General features: G+C 48.1%; 1 protein-coding gene across 5 annotated transcripts in view; it reads right to left on the bottom strand.

Moving 5' to 3' along the window:
- Positions 1-18,297, bottom strand: part of MYO16 (myosin XVI) — a 464,729-nt gene that overhangs the window by 177,434 nt on the left and 268,998 nt on the right. For all 5 annotated transcript variants that reach the window (XM_084759479.1, XM_084759478.1, XM_084759475.1 and 2 more), the window contains exon 20: positions 16,218-16,359. In XM_084759479.1, coding sequence (XP_084615605.1) covers positions 16,218-16,359 — 142 coding nt within the window. The remainder of the gene's footprint in view (positions 1-16,217; positions 16,360-18,297) is intronic.

Here is an 18,297-nt window from a genome sequence, read left to right as displayed (position 1 = left end):
GCCAGCTAGAATTTAGGAAGAACTAGAAAGGGTGAGTTTATTCAGCAGTAAGTTTCAGAGGCTGGAACATTCTAGGCCTAGGTTAGCAGATGGAGGCTGGAAGCTGAAGCCTTCAAGCTTTGGGCTTGCAGAAGATTAGATTGTATGGAGGCTAGAAGCTTCCAGGCCTAGGCCTAGGAAAACACTGCAGGCAAAGTCCAAGCCATGTATTCCCACAGCTTGGGTATAGCTCCCATCTCATGCACTCATCAGAGGAAATAAAAACAACATTTACAAATAACAAATATCCCATAACCAAGATAAGGAATTAAATGCCATGTATACATTGTACATTGATACAAAAAAAAATGGTCACATTCACAGGGAGTAGAACACACACTCAAATAAACATAGCATTGCCTAAGTAGAGACACAGAAGAGCCAGGAGGAAGTGGAGCAAGGCCAGGAAAGGGAAACAAGATTCATGTTTACTTCTCACGCTTGCTTGGTTATCTTGATAACCAGGCAAATCTTCTATTGGTGCTTACGTAATTATGTGAAAATGTAAGAAATGTTCAGTAGCGACAGTGAGTCAAGAGAAAAGATGGAAACAAGTGTATCTTTTAGAAGAACTGCAAATCATACAGCGACAGTCATGTAAACAATGCGCAGAAGACACTCAGTGGATGAAGTCGTTGCCATGCCAACAGGAAGACCCGAGTACATATCCTCAGAACCCACGCAGAAACCTGGATGTGGCGGCCTGCAGTTGCAACCCTAGTGCTACTACAGGGAGACGCAGGTACAGGAAGCAGACTTCCCCGAAGCTAGCCTGGTACAGGCAAGGTGGGAGACCTGACAGCCATGGTTGTCCTCTGATCTCTATGTGCGACATGCATGTCTTAGACACACACACACACACTAAGAAAACAAATAAGCTCCTGGTATAGGAAAGGACAGATGAAACACATAAGAAAAATGTCACAGCCTAAGGGCATTTTATAATTTCCTAAACATCCCATATTACTCTAACAAATTTTTTCACGAAGCGTATTTAAAGCCCTTTATTTAAAAGTACATGTGCAAGTTACTGCTGAGGAACTTTCTTCTGAGGAGGAAAGAGACTTGAACCAGCTGTGGGGCAGAGACAAGAAGCCCCAGGGACAGCACTGCGATGAGCACTATGCTAACGCTGTCACTGACACGGGGTACGTAGGGACCATAGCCGGGACAGAGTAGAGTGTGTCTCCTGAAAGCCACGTGGCACGCTGAGGAGTAGAAACCTCTCCACTGTGTTCATCTCTGGAATGGACTCCTCTCTCCTCTGCCCACTTCAGTAGCCGGTGCCTCTCATGTATGTGCTCATCTCGGGAGCGAATGCTTCTGTGTGTGTGCCCGTCATCTCAGGAGTGGACTCTTCCCTGTCTTCTTCTTTTATGCTCCTCCCGGCTCACTCATCTGCCTCTCCTGGTTGGTTCCCACTGCCTTTGACAGCGGACTCCTTAACATTAGGATACAATTTTAGTAGAGTCTAAAGAAAGTACCAATAGATCGCAGGGCCTGCGCCACGCCGACAACCTCCTCTTCTCCCAGAGCAGAAATGCAATGCTGACAGGCAGGCAGAGGTGCTTAGTCACCATGTGCAGTGGTGGAAAAATCCACTACGGATTCTGACCTGGATTAGAAGTGTCTGTCATTAACTAGTCACCTGAAGGAAGGAGGCATTCACGAGGTCAAAAGGACAAACTTCTTTCTTTCTTTCTTTCTTTTTTTTTTTTTTTTTAATATTTGATTGGGTTCCAAACATATTTAGCCACAAATTTAAAAGATGGTTTAAAAAAAAAAACAGAATCCAGAGTTAGGAGAAGAATTAAGTGAAAGTTTAGAGCGTGGTGAGGTCTGTCTGCAAGGGCTGTGGGGAAGGCATGCTGCATTACAAGCTGGCTGTGGCCCTTTACAGCTGAGTGCAGTTGTGTCGGTGATGTCCAGTTCAGGAACTTGCAGCCAGGGGGAGGTGTGCCACTCATAGCTGAGCTCCAGGAGAGAGAAACGGAGATCCTCAGACCCATCAATACCCAGTCTTCAGATGACATGGACCATAAAACGGCTATGGCATGGCCATTTTCCCTGAATTCTCTGAGAGTCCTCTTTGGAGCTTTCCTAGTGCCTAATAACTTATACTAACTTATTAGTAAATTAAATACCTTTTATATCACAGATATAAAGCTGTGCCGCTAATCTGTGTTTGATGGCATGTGTGTGTGTGTATATATGTGTGTGTGTCTCTGTGTGTGTGTATGGGAGAAGGCTGGAATCTAAAGTAACTTCCGCAGACCTAAACACACTAGCTGAGTTAGGATGTCATCATAAGTGGAAGCCGGGTTAGTTTGCTCTCATTCCCAGTGCAGTTTCCCAGCATCCCCTGGGTCATGAGTAGGCTCAGGAAAGGGAGCCCAAACAAAATAACAACACATTTTGAAAAGATGGTGAGCAAAAGACACCTCACACCCAGGCCTCATGTGGGCCTCCCTGCCATGCACCTGTCAGCTGTGCCTCACCAGCCACAGGACTGTCCCAAAAGTACAAACGATACGAGTCACTTAGTCCCTTCTTGTCTGTGAAAGCAGAAGCTCAGTTTAGTGCTGCTCATGAACACATGTCCCCTAGTGAGAGCCTGCATTTATTGCCGTGATGCACGTAGACTCGTTTCCAAGAATATGTTCAGAAATGGGAATCGCGTCAGCCTACTACATGGTCTAATTGTTTTTTTTTAAACAATAAACAATATTTAAATGATATCAGTGCTTGCATTCTGAGTCTAAAACAACTCCCACTTTGGTATGACAGGAGACCGAGTAAATAAGCCATCGCTGCTCCACCAATTGCTCTCTGGTCATTGAAATGATGGTTACAAAACTTGGAAATACAGATGAATAGTTACGCAAATGAAAACATCCAGGTGAAAAACTCAGTGTGTGAGGCAGGAAGAAGCTAGGCCTTCATACATGTCTGGAGACAGCCAAAATTGGAAGCTTGGAGTGTGGGTTGGCTTCCTGTACTGAACTAAAGGACTGACTGTGGAATGACCCAGAAATTCCTCTCCTGGGTGTGTATCCAAGAGAACAAGTCCACACGTCCAATCGTCTTGGGAGTCCCTTGTTCATGCAGTGAGACTGGTTATGGGAAGACAGACAACGAAGCACTCACTGTGTTGGTACACCGCTACATTTTTCACAGAGGAAATTTGGACGGAAGCAAAGTAAGAATTAATAACTGATAACAGTTGTGTTCAGTGCTGAGCATGGATCTCAAATCTGGACACTGAGCGGAAGAAGCCACCCAGTGAATGGAAGAGGAAGGGCCAGGTCACCCGAAGCCTGTGCTGTTGGAGGCCACAGGGCCAGCAACGCATGCAGCGTCCATAGGAATGTGAGGACAGGAGACTCCAAGGTAGGCTGGGCTTCCGCAGAATAGGACGGAGGTGTGCTCATGTGGACCCAACTATTCAGAGGACAGCATTCGCCAGGTAAATAAACGCCACACGATAGCTGCTTAGGTAAGTATTTATGTTGGCATTGGCAAATCCAGAATGACACGAGGGTTCGACATTTTATAACCAACACTGCCTGCTGCGCACCCCCAATCACCATTTATTATCGGAAAGATAACTGCAGGCAAGCACGTTCTGGACAAAGCTTCTGAGTGGCCGAGACCTTGAAGGAAAAGTGAAGCGGTATTCTCAAGAAGTTGGACACAGTCACCACAGCACTTAACGTATCCGCTCCTTGCCTTCATGTATGTCTGGGGCGGCTAATTTTCATTGTCAACTCAGCTTTCTGTGTGTGACTGCTAAGGTGCTTCCAGAGAAGACTGCCTGGGTGGATGAGGCTTTAGCTGAGTGTACACAACACCATTCCAGGGATCAGGAGTCCAGAATGGAAAAAGGGCGCGGGGAGAAAGCCAGGCACATGCCATCATCCCATGCTCTCGGCTCCCTCCCTCACAGAGATGTAAGGATGCGTCTCAGATGGACACTTCTGTCCACGAGGACCATGCTTCCTCACCAGGGATGGTTGGGCTGTACCCTCAAACTCTGAGCCAGGATAAATGCTTCCTCTTTTAGCTTACTTCCTGTTAGGTATTTGATCACAACAACAGGAAAATCAACTGATACAGCCTCAGTCTAAGTTTGTGGGCACCTTCAGCAGTCACCTGCTGTGATGAGCTAGACGCTATATTTCAAGGTCCAGTCATGACAAAGATGTCACTTCTTCTGGCAAAGGGGGGAAAAGTGGCTTCATGTGTCCGGGGTCAGAAGCAGAGACTAGAGGGACCCCTTGAGATTGTCATACACTGTCACAGAGGGAGAGATGACTTTAGAAATTTACACACCACACGTGAATTTTTGGGGGGTAGGGAAAGCTGCAGCAAAGAGAGCAGGCCAGACATATGTTTCCCGTGAGGCAGTGGCCATGGGCAGCGCTTTCCCCCTTTGCAAGTGGATACTGGGTCCTTGTCTTGGGCTACCCCTTGTGAAAGTCAACGGTGGAGTATGAGCTGGTGTGAGGATGTAGGACCCCGGGCACGATCTTTTCTGGGTGATGTTTATCTCAGCCTTGGGTCTGGTCCACCCTCCCTTTGTTGCCTGTCTGTGTCAGTTTGCAGGTGAGCTTGTGGTAATGCTTGCCGTGGGACTCAGTCAGGGCTGGCGATCATGTTCCGAAGTGATGACTGCCAGGGCTTGTCTTGGACAAGGAAGATCCATGTCATCACCATAGAGGACGGGGCTGAAAGGAGAGTGAAATCAGGGGCCTTTTCTGGGGTTCATAGTCCATTTCCAGTAACCCTTTGGCTCACAGAGGTGAAGAACAGTCATCAAAAGTTCAAGATCAAGTGGAGAGAAACTTAAAAAGTACAAAACCATGTGATCTGACGTGATGGCCAGCCGCTCAGGGAGGAAGCTTAAGGCCGGCCCAGGAGGAATGAAAGGCCGATAACCGGATATGAGGCTCCCCACAATCTTCCACGAAGAGATGCTGTTATAAATCCTGCAAAGGAGACATTCTTCTGGCTGGGGGAGGGTGGAATGCATAGACAGCTCCAGCTTTCAGCTCATGCTGCTTGTGTATAGAGAGTCAGTGTGTGAGGAACACCCGTGCATCCCCAGCAGAGAGTCAGTGTGTGAGGAGCACCTGTGCATTCCCAGCACAGAGTCAGTGTGTGAGGAGCACCCATGCATCCCCAGCAGGAAGCCAGTATGTGAGGAGCACCCGTGCATCCCCGGCAGAGAGCCAGTGTGTGAGGAGCACCCATGCATCCCGGGAAGGAAGCCAGTGTGTGAGGAACACCCATGCATCCCCAGCAGGAAGCCACACTCTCCATGGAGCTATTTCCTTCCCCAGAGTTGGAATTTCACTTCAGAGGGCAATAGAGCCACCGGATGGGCTGAACACACACGATCACAGGATTTGCAAGAATGGCCATCAGATTTGCAACTTTCAAAATTCACTGACTGATGGAGCCAGGCATGTGATGCACACAAGAAATGTGCACGTGAAAAGCTTAAGCAGGAAGATTAATGACATGACAAGACCTGACTCAAAAAAAAAAAATCCAACATCTACCTTCTAAAGGCAACTCTCTCAGGCCACAGAAATTCAAAGATCTGCGGGCTTTGGTGTGTCTATTAGCATGATCTGAGTTGGGAAGGGTAATTCAGAGTTTGTCTTATATGGCCTGAAGTGTAAGACTCCATTTCCGGAGACAGAAGGACACTGTACCCTAAGATTACGCAGAGCTACTGGCCCAGCCTACAGGAAGCGTTGCCGAGTGCCACTGGTCCTTCAGCAAATTCTCAGAACACCTGTCTTGTCGCCGAGAGGAGCCTTCCCTAAGGCACTAACTTTATTTTACCTCTTATTGTGTCTGATCAACCTAGAAAGATAGCGTGCTACATGAAACTGTGCCTGCTTTTGCCACGGAGAGTGGACACTGAGAACTGCTTTGTAGATGGTTGGTGTGGAGGCTCATGTGCCCACGCGGGGTCAGTGAAGCGTGTCTATGCCTCCCGGAGGTCCTGAGGACACCCACAGAGTGAGGAGCTGACAGAGGTCACTGACAGCCATGCGGACATGGGAGATCTTGCACATCTCCTCCTGCAGGGCCTCTCAAGATGCTCTGAACCCCAGCCCTTGAGTGTCAGTCTCACAGACCCTGGTGTTCTTTGCCTTCAGTGTATCGCGAGTGTGACCCGGCCGTGTGTGCACAGGGCAAACCTCCGGAGTGCGGCCCTGACCAACTCTAGCAGGCTTCCTTACTGGATGCAGCCTCCTCAGAGGCAGTTACAAAGCAAAAGCAATGGCGTTAACTACAGCTACTGACATGGCCTGCATGGACTTTCTGATCCCAGGGCTCCGCTGGAGCTCAGCATGGCTTTATTCAGAGACAGGGTCTCTGAGGGCTCCGACTTTCTAGATCCCATCCTTGTCCTTCTGGGGCATTGTTCCCTCGGACACAACTCCCATCACGCCCCGGTGTAATAATAGCACCCGGGAGTTAACACTTGACACTAAAGCACACTATTTCTACAGATCAGTTGAATCTCCTGAAAACATGGAGGCAGGACCAAAGCAGACAGATCTCCCTTAAGTGTAGGAGCTGTGCCATTCTTGAAAACAACTCATAAATGCTATGATTTACATTTAAATTCAGCCATGTTTTGGTCCAAGGTGTCTGGCAACTTTTATAATGAGAACGACACATTTTTTTTTTTACCATTATTTGTCATTGGGTCCTTTAAATCTCACTTGGGTGCTAGGATGTACCTGGGGCTTTGGTAAAACCTTCAAGCTCCTCTCGATCTTCCTATTTGGAAACAGAAATGCTCAGAGAGGATCAACAAGGGCAAACGCAGCTACAGAGGAAGATGGTCGGCTCTTCAAGAAAACAGTACTCGTCTGTGTGTGGGGAGGAGACGGAGCAAGAGGCTTGTTTAGAGAACAGGTTTTGCTTCAGATATTTGCCAATTGCAGAGTTTAGGTTGTCATGGCAATCAGTAGAATGATTTAAACAAGTCGACCCAGAAATAGAAGTCACTTGTACTGTATTCATAAGAATCAAAGAAATGCCTGTATGTAATGAAAATCCCCAACTGAACGAAGGGAAACATGCATGGTGTGTCAGATTCAGTTCCGGACAAACTGCTCGTTAGTGCATCTCTGACACAGCAGAGAGACAAACTAGTTAGAACTGAAACATGTGGGAAGCTCGTGGAATGAACTCAGAAGTACTTAGACGGTAGTTTAGAGGCCTAGAGAAAAGAAAATCACTGAAAAATACCAAAGAAACAGTCGACTTGTAAGCTCAGAAAACAAAAGAGCAAAAACAAGGACACAATCAACTACAAAACAATTAAAACAAAAGAACGTGAGACTTTCCAATCAAACAAAAAAAATTTTTTTAGAAACAGTTCTTACACACTAGTTTTGAGCCAGAACAAAAGTACGCACAAGCTATGAGAGGGGCAGAAATGATCCCTGCAGTTATAAACTTACGGTAAGGCCGTCAGAACACACCTGGTGCTCACACGGAGTAAGCTTACAACTGTAGAGTGGGTGGCTTTGCTGGAAGCCTGTGCACCTCAAAAGAGAAACAGAATCTGTGCTCGAGGGCAGCCGTCCCCAGCTGTTGCATGGCCTTAGGGACACCGTGGAGGGGAGAGACGCAGACCGGCCCCTCCCACTCGTTGGTGTGAGTTGACAGCCCAGCGGGTCGATCAGGGGGAGAACTAGAATCCTGTCTCACTTGTGAAAACAAAAACAAACTACACCGAACAGGCTGGTGACCTTACAGGGCGAACCAATCAACATAAGAAATCAAATGGGGGCTAAAGAGATGGCTCAGGGCTCAGGAGCACCGTCTGTTCTTACAGAGGACCAGCTTTGGTCCCCAGCAGCTACGTGGGCTCACAAGCACTTGGAACTACAGCTTCATGGGACCTGATGGCTCCTCTGACTTCTCAGGCCACCAGGCACTCAAGTGGTACACATACATGCATCTAGGCAAGCAGTTATTAAACAATTAAACATTTTAAAGTAACTAAAAATATTTTAAAGTGAAAGTGGACTTAGTGAGTTGTATGCATGTGTGTGCATGTCTCTCCCTCCCTCTGTGTGTGTATGTGTGTGTGTGTGTGTGTGTGTGTGTGTGTGTGTGTGTGTATGAAGCAATAGTAATTAAAGGAGAAGTTATGAATTGGACAGGGAGTACAGAGAAAAGGGGAGGAATTGTGGGGTAAAAAATTGACATAAGTATAGAACTCATATATGTTAACACACACACACACACACACACACACACACACACACACACACACACACACCCCTGGGTATGGTGGCACATGCCTTAAACCTAGCACTTGGAGGCGGAGGCAGGTGGATCTCTATGAGTCTGAGGCCAGTCAGAGTCCAGACCAGCTAGGGCTATGAGATCCTGTCTTAAACAAAACAAAACAAACAAAAACAAGGAAACACATTGCATAAGGACAAGTCTTAGCAATATTGTCATCATTTTGGAAACAAGGCAACTCTGTCTGGCAGAGCTGGTTAGTGCAGTAAGACAGCAAGAGAAACAAGAGGCACAGGTGGAAGAAACACCCTCTGATCGTGTACTAGAACATACAAACTATTCTCTCAAAAACTGATCAGAACCAATGAGCAAGGCCTAGATAGAACTTAGGATTTCTAGATAAAGGGTCAACCTTAAAAACTCTTCATTCAGCACTTCAGTAAACTGTAGTGCAACAGAACAGCAGTCTGGTAACACTAAGTGAGGTGCAGTGTGCAGAAACCCAAGGGGAGGCGGCAGGCACTGCTGACTGACAGAACACAGACAAACGCTGCAATGCGGAAGCAAGCACTAGTCCAAGGGGGACGAGCTCCTCCACAGTCATCCCTGGATGTGCTTCTGCACAGGGTCCTCAAAGAACATTTCATGGAAATCAAAGACAATACGGAATCTACGGAAGAATAAAGATCACCAAAACATGGGAAGAAAGTGGAATCTATTAAAAACAACTAAAACATTAAAAATATACTATTGATGTAATTTCAGTCAGATTAAAACCCAGAGGGACTGAGCAACGATGTTAATAGAATATCAGAGTCAAATATAAAATCATTTCAATCCCTCGTACACCAAATATCATATTTATGATTTGTTGAGAACCTCAGTTTCAGAGAAAATGTGGAGTAGCCTTGTGATGAGAGAGGACTGTCGTGCTAAGGCCCCGAAACAGGACTAGAATGTGCAGTGCGTCTGCGGCAGTCTCCAGGCCGCAGTGCAGTCTTGCTGGAGGAGTCGCTGCTCAGTCAGAGAAACGCAGACTCATGCCCTCACTGCAATGCTGCCACTAAAGGCCGCCAGCCCAGGGGAATCCTGAGCGAGCACCAAAAGCTGTGCACAAGGACGCAGCGCTGCTGGCAACCGAGCAAACTGTGGACGAGACTCAGCAGCTGTCTGCACATGGGGTTTCCGCATCCACAAGAATTAGTCCAGCAAGTGAAAGCAATAGACTATTCTTGACGGGTTGATGCGGTTAAATCTCAAAAACAACATGGAATCAGGAGAAAAAAAAGCACAGAAAATACACCTCAGGCTTGCACTTCTATACTTCTTGTCGACTTGTGTTCTTCTGCAGTTATTATGAAAAAGAGGGTGACTGGGGAGCGAAAGAAATGCCTGGGGAGGACTGAGCCTCTTCTATGCGAGGAAGCAAGAAGGACTTATGCTTTCAGCTCCACCGTTTAGTTTTTCTGCCTCGTTAGTCATGTTAACTTGTGGCCACAGGTGAACATCTGCCGTGTAACTGTGTACTCATCTTGACTTTTCAATCTTTTCTAACAAAGGATAAAAGCTGACAAATGATAAGAAAGGGGGGGAAAACCTCTGATTGAGATTAGCTTCATTTTCTAACAAAGGCATGGCAAGGATTTGATTATTTTTTATGATGCGGTTAAAAATTAATAACACAAATCCATTTATTAAGAATTAAGTGCTCTCAATAGGATTAAGAAAGAATGTATAAATCATCTTTTTTTAAACCCAGTGCTTGATTGTGTGCTGATTTCTAGACTGTTACTGTGTAACTTCCTGCAGCCTTTCATTTGCCTTGTGTTTTCCTGAGGGCAGCTTTATAAGCTAGGACTCTGAAAGTTAAATCTTCATTGTCATTTCAATAAAATATCACAAGGGGGGAAAAATCAGAGTTCATTGCAAAGTAACAATTCCATTGGATTCTTAGACACATGTTGGCTTTCTTACAAATTTCACATTGTTTCCTGTTTGTTGTTGTTGCTGTGTTTATTAAATAATGGTAGATAGTGTGTCCTTTCCTGGAAAATAACAAGTATAAAACATAAGATACAGGACACATGGGGGTGGGAGGCGGAAGGCAAGTGGCTGTGAGTCATCACGTGGTGTGGCCGATTCAATGAGAAAGGCTGATAGGCTCGAGGGTTTGGATGCTTGGTTCTCAGTTAATGAAACTGTTTGGGAAGGATTAGCAAGTGTGAGCTTGTAGGAGTAGATATGGCCTTGTTAGAGGAGGTGTGTTGTTGGAGGTAGGCTTTGAGGTTTCAAAAGTCCACGCCAGACTTGGTCTCTCTCTTTATCTGTGACTTGGCGACATAATGGGAACTCCCAGCTACTGCTCCAGCACCATGCCCCCTCACCATGGTGATCACAGGCCCACCTGCGTCCCACCATGCCCCCTCACCATGGTGATCACAGACCCACCTGCATCCCACCATGCCCCCTCACCATGGTGATCACAGGCCCACCTGCGTCCCACCACGCCCCCTCACCATGGTGATCACAGGCCCACCTGCATCCCACCACGCCCCCTCACCATGGTGATCACAGACCCACCTGCATCCCACCACGCCCCCTCACCATGGTGATCACAGACCCACTTGCATCCCACCACGCCCCCTCACCATGGTGATCACAGACCCACCTTCATCCCACCACGCCCCCTCACCATGGTGATCACAGGCCCACCTTCATCCCACCACTCCCTCTCACCATGGTGATCACAGACCCACCTGCATCCCACCATGCCCCCTCACCATGGTGATCACAGACCCACCTGCATCCCACCATGCTCCCTCACCATGGTGATCACAGGCCCACCTTCATCCCACCACGCCCTCTCACCATGGTGATCACAGACCCACCTGCATCCCACCATGCCCCCTCACCATGGTGATCACAGGCCCACCTTCATCCCACCACGCCCCTCACCATGGTGATCACAGGCCCCCCTGCATCCCACCACCCCCCCTCACCATGGTGATCACAGACCCACCTGCATCCCACCATGCCCCCTCACCATGGTGATCAAAGGCCCCCCTGCATCCCACCACGCCCCTTACCATGGTGATCACAGACCCCCCTGCATCCCACCATGCCCCCTCACCATGGTGATCACAGGCCCACCTTCATCCCACCACTCCCTCTCACCATGGTGATCACAGACCCACCTGCATCCCACCATGCCCCCTCACCATGGTGATCACAGACCCACCTGCATCCCACCATGCTCCCTCACCATGGTGATCACAGGCCCACCTTCATCCCACCACGCCCCTCACCATGGTGATCACAGACCCCCCTGCATCCCACCACGCCCCCTCACCATGGTGATCACAGACCCACCTGTATCCCACCATGCCCCCTCACCATGGTGATCACAGACCCACCTTCTGAAACTACGAGCAACCTCCCAATTGAAAGCCTTCTCTTATAAGGTGCCTTGGCCATTGGTGTCTCTTTATAACAATAGAACATGGAAAAACATACATTTCTTCAAATGTGTACAGTGGTCAGCAGAGAGGAGACTGAAAGGCCTGAGAACCACCACAAATGTTGGCTCACCAGCCTTCTTTTCTATCCAATAGTCAACCTGAGCACATGGATCAGATGCCAAGATGGAGTAGTGACCTCATCACACCTCCTGGAGAAATCTCTGGTCATCCTACACAGCAAGCCTTGAACCCTTCCTTTCTGTCCCCTCTTCTCGCCATTCCCAGGGGCACAGAAACACCTGTGGAGCACACACGACTGATGCCCACCACACCCCTGCTCAGGGTCTGTGCTAGCTAGCTTCTGTCACCTTGTTATCTGAGGGTAGGGAACCTCCACTAAGGAATTGCCTTCATTAGATCAGATTGCAGGCCCACAGACTCTTATGTTTGAGTACTTTGTCTCAGTTGGTAGAATTGTTCGGGAAGGGTTAGGAGGTGTGGCCCTGTTGGAGGAGGCGTGTCACTGAGGTTGAGCTTTGAACCTTCAAAAACCTCTGCTGTTCCCAGTTAGCTCTCTCTGTCTCCTGATCATGGCTCAACATGTGAGCTCTCAGGTATTGCTCCATGTCTGCCTTCCTGATGCCCACCATGATGGAAATTCAGCCTCTGGAGCTGTAAGTCAGGACAAATTCTTTCTTTTCTAAGCTTTCCTGGTCATGGTGTCTCCTCACAACAGTTTTTAAGAAACGAAGATACAAATGAAGTGCAAAGTTATTTCCTATACCTCCAGCAGCCATCCAGGACTGGCTGTGTGCTTTTAACACAGGAAAATAAAGGTCAAATTCCTCTAAATAGGAGCCCTGGGTTTATGTCATCTACATTATCTGGAGCCTTATTTCTTGGGTCCCGCGACTCTTGGTGACACTCATGTGCCGTCTGAAGGTGCTGTGGAGTGCCAGGCTTCCTCCCACAGACAGACAGACAGACAGACAGACAGACAGACAGACAGATGGCGTAGCACTGCTGCCTCCTACTGGGCACTGGGAGGGGACCAGGACAAGAAGTGCCCACAGCTGTCCTTTGCTAGGCTGTGAGAGCATGTGCTGGCCACTGCTGCTCTCTCAGGACAGCATGAGTCTGTTTGTGTCAGGAGCTAGGGTCCTGGTGGGCAAGCCAAATTCTGGGAGCGCTAACACATAACTAGCTTTTCTGACCCCCTTTGCCTATTTCATGGCTGATTCCAAGAAGAACAAGAGTGTCACTAGAGGCAGGGTGGCATCTGCAGTGGCTGGGGTAAGGATAACAGAAAGTGGAAATTGGGAGGCAGGGTCGAAAGGTAGGTAGGGTCGGACTCTTACAGCGGGCTGGGCAAACAAGAGACTGTCTGGAAGGCATTGCCATAGGATATGCCAGTTTTTGATAGTGACATTGCCATCCATTCCTCTCAAAGCCAAGAAATTATAGCTAAGAAAAAGCAATGTCCCTAGAAAGAGTTAATGTCTAGAAACTGTAGTTTTAAAATATGTGTGTGTGTTGCTGTTGTTGTTGTTGTTGTGAGGGAGGCTCCTGTTTTACCTTCCCAGTCATCCTTCCTAAATATGCTGTTTTTAGTTTTTAGCTATTCAGTGGGATTTTACCCCGGTAGGCACTTGTGCACACACACTTTGAGAATGATACAGTTTTAAAGAAACACAAAGCATGGTTGCTGCAGAGGTTTCAGGGTCCTTATTCCTACTGTTATTTTAGCTCTTTCTGCCTCCTTGCGCCATGCCACTCTGCACTGAGCCTAACAAACTGTTCCAGTGTGCTTCAAGTCTGACCTGCCTCTGCCAGGGCCAAATGCATCCTGAGAGAGCCACACAGATGTCAAGGTCACAGCAGACAGGAGCCCAGGAAAAGCTCCTCTTAATCTTGCAGACTGGCTTGTCCTGGCAAACACAGAGACAGTCTGTGCTCACCTCAACTGACTAGTCCTCCAACGTCCCTGCTTCACACTGTAAGTTTTCCTCGTGAAATCAGGAAGAGAAAGCACAGCTATTTTTTCATATTATACCCATTTTACTTTAAGAAATGAGCTGGTCATTCCAAGAGGAGACATTTGATCTGCCCCAGCTTTCCTTGGCTCCCTCCACGGTGCCTTAGTGTCCAGCTGGCCAGCACCCACTCTCACTTGAAATTCTCACAAGAAAATGAAGAGTAGGAATATCCCAGCCCATCGCGTCAGCGTGCTGGCCAGCTTTGACCACTAGAGCATCAGAGGGTTAAATTTACTATAAGGTATTTCTAATACTTTAAAACAAATGGGGGCTGGCGAATACCAAAATCGTAAGGTTGTGCAAAGACCTCTGATTTTTCTGATTCCAAAAGCAGATCTTTAAAACATGAAGTGTTCCGAGAATTTCTAAGAGTCAGAATTACTGCAGATAAAACTTTCCCCTGCATCGCGAGGAAGTTTAAACCCAAATTTAGGTGATTCTTGAAAATAAGTAAATAAATAAAAGTTAATGGTTCCAAGGAGATACTGTCGCTCAGAGGTGGAGCGTATATGACTACAGTTTGTGACTCTCATTCTCCGCAAACACTTTCTTCCTGCAGCTGCTTCCAAAGAGCTTCAGAAGCTGAGGCCGCCACCCGCTTCTCCGTTCTGACACACAAGGCAAGATATCCACCTTTTAGGAGGCTGGCCATGTTTCCTCTCTCTAACACATTTAAGTGTCTCCAAACATATAAATTCAAGGCTCTGAACGATTCAAATGTCAAGTGGAAGTTTTCTAGAAGCCCCAGGTTTATGCATTAATTGAGCATTAATTGATCACTATCTACATGGGGAAGGGTGCGAATAGATTTCTACAAGGATAGTTTGGTAAACTTAGCACATTGCTATCAGCTGTGAATAATTGTTACGTTTACAGGCTGTGGCATCTCATTTCTTTTGCCAACTTGGTAGGGTTAAGAACTGCGAGGGGACATTAGTGAGGTGCACCTTTGGATGTGTACATCTGCGGGACTGAACTGGGGGAAGACCTCCCCCCACCCCACCCCCCACGTGGACAGTACCATCCCATGGGCCAGCGTCCTTGATGAAATTAAGAGTGAAAAGGAGAAAGCCAGCTGGATTCTGGCATCCCCCTTTCTCTGTTTCCTGGCCCACTGACTCATAAGCAAGCTTGGGCCAGGCCGCTCCCTGCCCCCAGCCTCCCCTTCCAACCCAGAAACAAAAGGAATTCCTTAATTTCTCAAGCCCCTTCTCTTAGGTGTTGCATCTCAGGGAGGGCAAGGCTAGGAAGATGGAGGACCACAGGCTGAGAGCTGAAGCTTTCATCACACCATGGAGCCAGGAGCCCTCATCACATCCGAGGACAAGGCAGGTGTTTCTGCTAAAACCACCTCAGCGACCCTGAACTGCCCAGCAGGTGTTGAAGACACCACGCAGTGCTGAATCCTGTGATTCTGCCAGGCTACATCTGAAGAATCTCAATATCCCTTTGTTCAAAGCCTACAATGTCTATGCTCATCTCAGGACTTTCCCATTAATTGATGCTAATTTTAATATTTTCCAAGAAATGGCTTAATCCACGGATTTGGTAAAGAACTCTAGGACAATGGGGAAAGTTCTCAGAGACTTCCATTCAAAGGCACGCATGCCTGTGAAGAGTTCTGAGTGAAATCCGACCTTCAGATGTCTGCTCAAGGTCGTCACCAGTGACAAGAATAATAACGGAGTTATTCATTGACAAAACACCGTGGAAATCTATAATTTTTAGATGATCAAATAGCCCTGAAAAGCTACTGCTTAGAGATGATTAAGGGTATGAGCCACGAGGATTACCACAGAGAAACTTTGTCAAATAACCCACAAAGTAAGGAAGGAATCTCAAGGCAGAGTTATACTCTGCGTCAAACTGGTTCTGACAGAGACACACGTGGGCTTTCATCCAGCTCCCGAGCTCCCGATATTCTTAGACTGTCTTGTTCCTAGACTCATAAAGTTTCTATTCTTCTCGGTGCACAAAAGGCCACATCTATACCTTCATTCTGGAGAGAGCCCATTTGCATATCTATGCATGAGAGACAGTTTGATTCATCCATCAGTGCCGGTGGGTGGGAAGGTGGGGCGGGGCTTAATATTTCTAAAGCATAATTACTGATGCCTTCCAGTGAGATTAGCTTGCTAAGATGAAGCATGAATGAAGCCTGTCCCTGGGCAATGCTGCAATGCAAAGCATCTCCCAGAGGTAAGGCCTTAGGTGTGCATAGCAGAGGAACAGGCGGCCATTCACAGACCTGGAACTGCAAATAGCTGGATAACCCAAGGGCCAGCATCTATAGTCCCTGAGTTGTGTGTGACTGACTGGGTGACATTGGGGCCAGCATGTCCAGCCCCTGAGCTGTGTGTGGCATGTTGATGCAGGCACGAGCATCCACAGCTCCTACCTTTTATGTTCATCTTGATTCTGGAGGCAGCAATTCACCGTGTTAATCAGAAAACCAAACAAACGACTGTACAGCGACTTGGCCAAGAGATCCCGGTAAAATGCGGCAATCTGTGTGTTGTGTCGACGTATTATCACGTCTCCTGGAAGAGTAGAAGGAAGAGGAAGTATTAGGACAAGTGGCCCCCTCCTCAGAAACCAACCAAACTGTCTATTCATTCTCTTGAACATCCGTGCACATCCTGTTAAAAAAAAAATGACAGTGAAACCAGCCACCAGTCATCGCCATCCACAGCAAGTGTCAGATCCTCGGCTAATCATTACAACATCTGACCTCGGTCCTGCTGCTGTCACCTCTGTGCGGCTGAGCTAGTTCAGGGCCCTGCGAGCCAGCTTCCTGACAGTGGCTCACTGGCTGGGCATTGAGCCGGCCCAGGGCACCTGAATGCTCGCTCGCCTGTCTGGAAAGTAATGGTGAGATCAATCAAGATGTACCCGCGGAGCTAGCAGAGACGGCGGGGGCCTTCGGGAGGAAGTGGCTGCCATTCTCAAGTGGAGTGATGGGGACCCTGAGAGAGTAGAGCTTCTGGAGTGAAAAGGCCAGTGAAGGATCTCAGGGAAGGGGGTCAGGGTGGCCTGGCATAGGCAGAGCCCGCGTAGAACTCCTGACAGAGGCGGAGTGTGGATGGGGGTGGTGGGGTGTCACAGATCTGTGCCTGTGGCCTTAAGTCTCGGGCTGAGCAGGGCGCAGGGGCAGCAGAGTCTCTCCAGCTGGCTGGAGGGAGAGGGTGCATGGAGGGGGTAGAACAAGGTCAAGACCATGGATGTCGAACCATCGGTGAAGGCAGGGAAACGCGTGCAGCTTTCTCGGAGATGGTACCACCAGGTTAAAACAGTTGAAGAGTTCTAAAGAGTGACCACACATGGTGGAAGGCAAGGGAGGGAGGGAGGGAGGGAGGGAGGGAGGGAGGGAGGGAGGAAGGGATGTGATACGGAACCATATGGTTACATGGTAAGTAGCAAGTGAGTTTAACATGTCTTCAGAAAGATACAACCGAGGGTCCTGCATCTTGAGAACATCAGGTCGTTTAATGTAGCTGGGCGCAGAGGTGTGGATGGAGAAGTGGTTAAGACCATCCATGAAGGCGGACCCGGAAGTCTGTCCTACAGGGAGGAGCTTTCTCTAGGGAAATGGGTGTCTCTAAAAAGACTGATGCTCACAGGTGAAAAGCAAATTCCTATTTGGGAGGGAAAAACGAACAAAGTCCAGATGAAAACCTCAATAGAGGCTGGTGTCACAGTCCAGGACAAGAAACCAAGAGGGCAGTGAGGACGGACGCTGTTTATGGAGTCCCTTAACTCAGTAGAGAAACAGGAGGTGGGAGGGGAGGCAGCACTACCTGCTACGCAGCTCGGTGGATCATGACAAAGCTGAGTAGTGTGGAAGGGGTATCCTAAGAGGTAGAGATCATGAGCCAAGCAGCAACGTAGCTGCAACTCAGACCCACGTGGTGGTGGGCAAGCTCAGCACAGAATGGTCAGGGGACCATAAAACCTGCGACCATAGCAAACCCTCACAGCTATGGAAAGGAAGCCTGAAGAAGGGCAAGTGGGTAGCTGAAACATCTACGAGAACAGTCTCCTTGTGCCCTGAGCAGAGACAAACACCTCACAAGGAACAGGCAACGGACAGCAGGGCTGAACTGGCCTGTAAAGTAGGCAGCCTTTCTGCCAGTGGCTCGGCATCCACAGCCATTAACCCCTTTTAATCTGAGTACTTCCCTCTCCTAGGAGAGTGATGGCTATGCCTACCTCGAGACTATTTGTGAGATCAAAAGTAACGACATTTGGGACACTTGGCACCATGTCAACCCCTCGTAAACGCAAAATAAATGACAGCTCCCCATTATGAGCAGACAAGGCAGAGAGAAGGCTGCCCCGCCCCCACAAAGGTCCATGTTTCATGAGAATAAATCCTCACAGATTGATGGCTTTGTTTTTCTGCACTGACAGGTTGATTAGGAAGGGGGTTACTTTATCAGAAAGCTCTCCCAGGAGCAGGGCAGAGCTCCCATACAGTA

This window comes from Acomys minous (genome assembly GCF_964271855.1).
Source record: "Acomys minous genome assembly, chromosome: 15".
Lineage (NCBI taxonomy): Eukaryota > Metazoa > Chordata > Mammalia > Rodentia > Muridae > Acomys > Acomys minous.
Note: the sequence above shows the minus strand (reverse complement) of the source record. Positions and strands in the feature narration are given on the sequence as shown.